Below are 8,700 nucleotides of genomic sequence, written 5' to 3' on the forward strand. Positions count from 1 at the left end.
CGACGCTGTCGACCGGCTTGCGTCTCTTCTTAGTACACACTGTCGGTGCGAATGCAACCCTTTAAATGGTACTGGGAAATAGTTCGCGCAAAATCGTCCCAGTACTTTAGTACTGTACATTTAGTTCTGGAACTACAGCGGTGCGAAAGGCCCTTATGCCTTTTAAATTCGAATATAATTCGAATTTTGATAATATTTAAGTGGAAAATTCGAATTTAGTTTTTCAGTCATTTTGACAGCCCTAATGTTGGTAACCAGAGTTGACGGTAGGCATTGACTTTCCACACTATGTAAGTCAATGGCTACATCAACTGTTTGGCTACCAACATTCCTAAAAATACCTGCTTTTGTGTTCAACAAAAGAAAAAAAAAACATTCTGTTTTGGAACAACATGAGGGTGAGTAAATGACATTTTTCCTTTTTGAGTGGACTGTCCCTTTAAGTGATTATTCGCCATAATGTACCAATATTAGAAACATGCCTTCTTTTTCATTCTTACAGTGTTAGAGCCGTTTAAAACCACCAGTTGTCTCTCCAAACACTCTCAGGCAGATTACAGTGAACCTTTGCTCTGTAAACGGCATCAGCGCTGTAACTGCATCTCACTGGCGCCCCTCATCTCTGCGTGTTCATTTTGTAGCCTGCGAGCTCAGATTGTCTGAATAAGCCGTGAGCAGAGTGTTTCCAGGCAAACCCTGAATGCCAGTCGGAGGGTTGTCATGGCAACAGAGTCGGGCCAACTGCACTCTGGAATGCCTGGAAACCCTGCACACTTCGGCTGTGCTGAACATCTTATCTGCTAACCAATGTCATATTCAGCTGTGCATTGAAATCAAACTCTCTCGTGTCCACACTCCCTGAAAAATGACATGTGCAACAGGAAAGATAAATAACAAATGAGATCTCTGTAATCTCTCAACTGATTCCGTGACAGCAAAGAGATTAATTAGTGAGCAAAAGGAGACTTTGCTTTGAGAAAAAGAAAAACCCAGTAAGTTTAAATGTCTCCTCTAGAGATTTCTAGATCTCAGTGTCTTGCACTGTACTCAGATTTGACAAGATAATAAAAAAAAGTGAGAATTTCAAATTAACTCGAACATTTTAAAATTAAATTCTTCTTTCGTCTATTTTAATGATTGAATTGAAACCCCTGAGAACAGTTATGCAAAAGAAAATTTTGTAAGACCGACTACATTTGCTTCCTTTAGTTTGATCATAAAGATGTAATGTGTAACTTGTCACTTAGTAGTTAGTAATTATTTGTGGAAATTATTATTATTTCCACGTAAACTTCTGATCCACTCCTGTGCCTCAGTGCAGTTTTGTGAAAGAAGTCTACTGTGAGTAGTCTAAGTGACTTTAATATGTAAAAGTGAACATTTTGTGAGTTTTTTTTTTTAAGTTAAAATTTTGTGAGTTAATTAAGTTAGTTCTGAAAATAGTGTCTCCAAAGAGGACGAATCTTGCCCTGACCGCCGACATCCCACACGGTGAAGCATATATTAATATTATATTATTTATTACATTAAATAATTTCAGTGTGAATTGTTTTAAATCATACACCATTTTTTCAGTGTAGTTAGATGTAGTTCTGAAAATAGTGTCTCCAAAGAGGACGAATCTTGTCCTGACCGCCGACATCCCACACGGTGAAGCATATATTAATATTATATTATTTATTATATTAAATAATTTCAGAGTGTGAATTGTTTTAAATCATACACCATTTTTTCAGTGTAGTTAGATTTTTTAAAAAAGAAAAAAAAGAGAAATATTCTAATAAAGATCTTTATTCAGTTTTAAATAGGCCAACAAACCGTAAAAATACATACAGGTCAATAAAAAGACAAATCAGCTCCTTATGTGCATCTCAGCCTGATACGGTTGTAAATTGTCCTCAAAACAATATGGAAAAGATGGATAGCTTGCAGGTGTGAAAAAAAGTACTTTTTGTTGTTGGTAGGTTTTTTCTTTTTCCAGATTGGCTGATCCTGAGAGTCAGTCGGTATGAGATCAAATTCAAATCAGAGACGGACACCAGCGCTCACCAGCCTCCAGGCTGCGGAAAATGAAAGTTTCGATCATGACATCACAACGTAGGGCGTGCTGTCAATTCATGGAGCCATAATGCAAAAGAAACGGCGCAAAAAAAAAATCGTTCAATAGTCCAGAAGTCACCCTACATCCCAAATAAAACAACAAATGCTTCAGTGATGGAAAAAAACCCACAACAGATTAAATAAGATTCACTTAGGACAACACAGGAATATCAGCATTGCTTAAAAAATATTAAAATAAACTCAGCTTAACAGAAAAGACCTCGCCTATCCACTCGCCAACCTACCTGATTAAGCCTGATTGATTTTCTGGAAAGCTCCTATATCTCGGAACAAAGTAATACATAATTTCAATCATTTAAAATTACACTAAGAATGTAGAATGTAGGCCTCAGCATTTTTTTTTTTTGCAATGTTTACATTTTTACATTGCAAAGTGATTTTAATATCAACTTATCATCCTTCAAATTTTTTTTTGCTTAGGGTTTCTTAAAGAGATAGTTCACCCAAAAATGAAAATTCTGTCATTTACTCAACCTCATTTGTTTAGTTATGAAGAAAGTTGGTAACCGAACAGTTTTGGTGACAACTGACTTCCATTTCTCAAAACAACTTATGCTTCAAAGAAGAAAGTCAGTCATACGGGTTTGGAACAACATGAGAGTGAGTAAATGACAGAATTGTCATTTTTTGGGTGAACTATCCCTTTAACGTAATTATTATTCAAATGAAGGAGGAATAAAAACCAAAAACTTAAAGCTTGCCCCCAAACTCATGTTTTATTGCTGAGCTGCTCAGATGTGCTTGAAGGCCAAAAAAGTGAGCATGGGTGATCAAAGTGATCATCTCTAAAAAAAATCAAAAGATCAGTGACATAATCAGCATTATTCAGCACAAAGCCTCATTCAAAGAATCACTCCCTAATTCAGTCACACTCGGGTTTTTTTGTCCTTTTTGAAGTAACTGTCACAGAGCTATCTGAAAGCACAAAGCAAAGAAATGATAAAACAGCAGATTTGAGAAAAGCCTGAAGGCCTGCACAATTATGACACAGAGGGAAATCAACATAAATGCTAAAACAAAAAAAAAAAAGAGTAATCTCTCATTTCAGTCCATTAAGGAAACAAAAATGGCCATCTGAGTGAGTGTAAATGCAGGGCGCATGCCTTAACGTTTCCACTTTCGGGGTGATGCTGATGAAGACGAGAATGAAGATGGGAATGTCGTCATGACTCCTCATTTCCGGAGTCGTCCTCGTCATAGCAACAGTCCTCGCCATCCTCGTCCTCCAAGTCCTCATCATCATAGTAATCGTCGTATAACAGGTCGGATCCCTCGTCCAGTACAGGGGCGCGCGTGCGGACGCAATACTCCGCCAGGGTGGTGGGAACTTTCACTCCGTCCCGCTCTGCCTCGGCTTTAGTGGCCAGAACCTGTTTTCTGTAAGACACACAAACACATGCAATGGATTTAAAGGAATATTTGGCTTCACTTTTGTGCTTTCAAATCTTCAGGCTAGGAATTAATTGTAAGTACATTAATGTAAACAAGTTTTCCATACGCTTTTACTGATATTACAGTTTGTGGTAATCAACAGCATGCACCAGATTTTGCCCAAAGACATTATCTTTGCTCAAAGTGCAGCTTTATACGGCTGAAATATTAACCATATAGCTTCCATAAGACTCATCTGTCTTAGGCATTGTTGCCCTGAGGTTTTAACAAGCCAAGGCTCAGGAATAAACAACTGATGTCCCGAAGGAGGGAAAGGATGGAATCTGATGCAAGTCAAATTTTCCAATTCAGATGGTTGAAAACATGAATTGCAACATGCAATAAACTGCCAAGAGGAGATTTAACAGTCACTAGTGTTTCAGTGACTCATGCAACCACAGGAGGGCACCGATGATCTAGAAAATAAATCGAAATCTTTATAGAATGGTTTTCCATTAGCTAAAGTGTTGCTTCTCACCAGGCCTTCTGATAGAGCCATTAAAATGTAACCAGCATTAAACCAATAAACATTTAGCACAGCTGAACTCTTAAAAGAGTCATATTCTGTAGTTTTGCACAATCGTTTATGTTACCTAATGATTTCTGCATATTCCCGGTCTTTTCCTTTACTGTCTCTCCATTTGCGGTACATGACGGAGGCGTCCACGTTGGCTGGAGAAAACGTGTTGGGTTCGTTCAGTAGAGAGATGACACTCAACAGTATAGTTCTGAAACACACAAACAGATACTCCATGTTATAGTGCCATTACCTCAAAGCTCATCAGCCGCAAAGCTGCTTTGTGTTGCATTTTGGTAAAGATTTCAGGAGATTTTACACAAGAGGATAAGTCTTCATCTATTGCTTACAGCTACACCAGCGTGCTCACATTTGCAGTAGGGGTGTACACTACAGTATTTTCAGTGGCCATTTTGACAAGAAAACAATGGTGTTCACTAGGAAAGTAACTTATTTTGAAGTACTCATTGCATAATTAATCTTATAGTCATTGATTGTCATGTGAGCAAAGTGTTTTGAACTTCGCAAATAAATTATGAAATCCAAAATATTTTTTCAACAATTTAGAATAAAAACATCTATAATGACATTAATAATAATAATTATTTTTCTATAATAATTGTTTTACTTGTGTTATGATATACAATTAATTCATTCATATATTCATGTGATGTAATTATTCTAGTTGTAAATGTCAAAAAATAAAATAGCTGGTTCTACACATAAAACGTTATATCCTAAAAAATTTTATACATTCTGACAAATGTTTATTTTTATAAATTTGATAAATATAAAAATATTACAAATTAGATTTTTCTTAAAACATGATTTGGATAAAACAGCTATTGTTAAAAAGTACATACAAATGGTTTACTGCAAAATGTAAACTTGTTACAAAATATAAAACATAATGAACACATACTGCTTTTAAATAAATGCAAAACAAACATTTAATATCATATTTACTTACAGATACCAATATAAAAACATGAAAAATTAAATGTAAAAATTATACAAAAAGAGCAATATATTTCTATAATACATTGTGGTGGTTGAAACAACAAATCAAGTTCTGTGAAGAACAAAGAACAACTGGCAGATGTATTAGTTTGCATTCACACTTCGAAACTTAATGCACAGATCTATTCTGACATATAGTGCCAGATTTTTTAAACATTTGTTTTACACTCAAAATAATAAAGTATTAGAACCTACTAGGCATGGGCGGTATGATAACATTAGATAAAAAAAAAAAGATCATGGTTTCACGGTATTGCAATTAAAGTTATTTTAAATGTCTGGGTAAAAAACAACAACTTTTTTCCCACTGAACACAATATATTTTATTTTTAAGAAAAATATAGAACATTTTGTAACAGTAAACATGTCAGGCTAAATAATTAAAATAAATAATTGAATTCGTGCAACACTCAAATAATGGCAAAAACACCTGAGAGCCAGCAGTTTGTTTGTTTTTTAAATGTCGTGATTTTGAACAGATGTACACCATGGCAGGAGGCTTAAAAGTATAGACGTGATACCAGCTAAATTTAATTAGGCTATTGTACTAAATCACAGAAATGTAGGACTTTAGTCTGCTATTCCCCGCTCTGTGAAGTAACGTGAGGGGAGGGAGGAAACTAGTTGACGTTAGCTAGTTAATTAGCCATGTTATCTGCCTCGGTAGCCAGCCAAATAGTATTTATTTCATCACAGAAACAAACGGCGGGTGGGTCTCTGTCTTGATTGGGGGTGAAAGAGGGAGAAATGAAGATGACACAGATATATAGTTTATGTACGACCTGGAAGTATTTATTTAGCGATCAGCGCTAAAACGTCATCTGTACGGAACATGGTTACCTGAAAAATTCCCATATGGCAGACTGGAAAAAGTTCCAGGGATTCACCTCCTTCGGCTAGCACCAACCGGAAGGGGAGGGGTTGTGTGACCCGTTACGCTCTTCGCTGCACACAACTGAGGGAGTCCTGCACTTTCCTTCTTTGACGACACGTAAAAAAAACTGCGCAAACTGCAGGAATGGTATAACGGAAAATTTGAGTGGTTTTGAAACCGTGACTTTTCCAAACCGCGGTATACCTTGAAACCGGTTATCGTCCCATGCCTAGAATCTACACAGTAGGTTTTGACAGTGTAAACAGGCAACATTCAGTCTGGGGTCAAAATATGCCTCTCTCTCGGTGTACAGCGACAGGTGCTTTTCAACAACACAAAAGATTAACATGAGCTTCCTGGAAGACACTAGCTCTTCCACTGAAGCACAAAGCCCAGTGAAACACGGTACCAGACTAACTAGAACACAGATCAGACTTGGAGGAGGAAACACACAAATACCCAGATCTCCTCTGAGATGCTTTCCATAAAGGCAGGCAACAGGAAACTCATGAACACAAAACCAGACTGGTCACTCTTCCTATAATTCTGTTATCAGGAAAACTGCTAAAGAGCTACTGCCTGTGTATCCCTGAGGGTACATTCATTTGAAAACAAATCATTTCTCTGTGGAAAGTGGTCAGAACAAGCTGCAAAGTGGACTAGACTATACGCTGATAATCAAAAAGGTCTGGCTGTTAGAGGTTACTTCTTACCTGACGTTCTGTGTGGGGTTCCACCTCTCTGAGGGAAGCTCTCCGCTCTGTGGATCATCTACTGGAGGATGCAGAATGGAGATGCACACGTCCCCGTTCTGTGAGAGCACAAAGAGATTCATCAATCACAGGATCGTAATGCTTTCATGAGGCAAAACAAGCATCTGAGTGAACCCCTCGCCTCCACACCACTGCCGTGAGTACTCGAGTCAGAGCGAGACGTGTGAAAGAGAGATAAGGAAAAAAACAGCCTGTCAAAACTGAAGGACAGTCTCTGCAGAACGACAAAAAACTTGCCCGGACTCTGAAATGGGCTTGTGCATGCAATGCATATATATCAAATTTGAGGAAACATACTGGTGCATTGGGTAGGTGGTATGACTACAAACTTAAATCGGATCTCAATATAGTTGTACTTCCTGTAAATTCAACCCCAACTTTTCATATAAATACATGAATCATATTTTTAATAATAATCCAATAATAAAAGCACCAATTAAATGCCTTGTAATTAAAACATACTTCATCTTTCTTGATTACTGACCTATTTTATCTGTAACTTGGTGAACTCAAACCAAAAAACAAGATTATTCATAACAAATCGATACATCAGGTATCAATAATATAGCCTAAATATAAAGACTAAAGAAAAAATAAGCACATCTGTGAATGCACATCAGTTCAATTCAATATTAATGTGGCAAGATGTTACACTGCATGGCAACCATAAACAACATACAGTTACACCACATTTATACAGGAACACATGCTGGTGATGCATCTAAACAAATAAATAAAAATAATGCACATTGTAAATCAACAAAGCTGACTACACTACAGCACACCACACACATTATCCATGATATACATTTTCAAAAACTATTGAACCTTAAGAGAGGAAGGCCAATTGTAATTTTTTACATTTTAACTACAAATCCGCCTGCAATTTTTCGCTAAAAGAAACCGAATATAAAAGTATGATACCAAATACAATGCTACTGATCACAATATTAATTAAAATACAATTGAACATCAGCGTATTTTAGGGCTGCCACTAACGACTATTTTTATTTCGATTAATCTCCGACTAATTTATCGATTACTCTAAACGATTAATTTCCCGCAAAAAAAATATATTTTACTTAAGAATATTTTATTAAACTATATTTTATAAAACCAAACGAAATCTAAATTTCTATGAAATCCTCTTTTTAAAGCAAAAGTAAAGTGCAACATAGAGTGCAAGAAGCAAGTGTCCATCTCATAGTCCAAATCACTGAAATCAAAGTTCAGTATTATAGTGTAAGAATGACAACATATCCACGTGTTCTAGTCTACTAATAATAAAATTATAATCAAAAAACACTTTTTAAAGGAGTATTTACCAGAATTTATTTAGGAGAAAACTGTAAATGTGCAGTATTTCTGAAAAAAAATAAATAAAAAAACTACTTTTTTTTTTTTTTTTTTTTTTTTTGTCCTGGGAATGAATGACAGAACAATGTCAGCAGCAGGGATGACAATGCATTTTACTTAATTGTTTTTGGATTGTGTTCTATCAGTGAAAACAGCAATTAAAACAGACAAACCTATGCTATGGAATAGTAATGAGACAAACAGGGAAAGCCAGAGAGAGTGATGGGGAAGAGAATGAGAGAAGAGAGAGACCGAGCAAGAACAATAGCCATAATTCTATGGCTTGTCAAAACATATAGAAGAAGAGTAAGAAAGATGGGCGGTGGGATCGGAGAGAGACGCACTTTATCATCATCAACTACTGCTGAGTTTGACATTCAGGGCGCCTACATGCTATAGTTGACAGTGCATCAGAGATTCCATTCAATAAGGACAGTGGGTCACAATGATCCCGTAACATTTCCGTCACACGCTTGAGGTATTCAGCCAATCACAACGCACTGGATAGCTGGCCAATCAGAGCACACCTCGCTTTTCAGACCGATGAGCTTTGTAAAAATCGACGCGTTTCAGAAAGGCAGGGCATAGAGGAGCAACAATAATGTACA

The 8,700-nt window shown here is 36.6% G+C and overlaps 1 protein-coding gene across 1 annotated transcript in view; it reads right to left on the reverse strand.

Moving 5' to 3' along the window:
- Nucleotides 1-1,776: 1,776 nt before the first annotated feature.
- LOC107698498 (ubiquitin-conjugating enzyme E2 R2-like) overlaps nt 1,777-8,700 on the reverse strand; it is a 14,443-nt gene continuing 7,519 nt past the window's right edge. The window contains exons 3-5 of the mRNA XM_016499524.1: nt 6,677-6,774; nt 4,146-4,280; nt 1,777-3,498 (exon numbers count right to left, since the gene is read on the reverse strand). Of these exons, the coding sequence (XP_016355010.1) occupies nt 3,285-3,498; nt 4,146-4,280; nt 6,677-6,774 (447 nt within the window). The 3' untranslated portion in view covers nt 1,777-3,284. The remainder of the gene's footprint in view (nt 3,499-4,145; nt 4,281-6,676; nt 6,775-8,700) is intronic.

Source organism: Sinocyclocheilus anshuiensis, unplaced genomic scaffold (assembly GCF_001515605.1).
Source record: "Sinocyclocheilus anshuiensis isolate Anshui unplaced genomic scaffold, SAMN03320099.WGS_v1.1 scaffold1910, whole genome shotgun sequence".
Taxonomy (NCBI): domain Eukaryota; kingdom Metazoa; phylum Chordata; class Actinopteri; order Cypriniformes; family Cyprinidae; genus Sinocyclocheilus; species Sinocyclocheilus anshuiensis.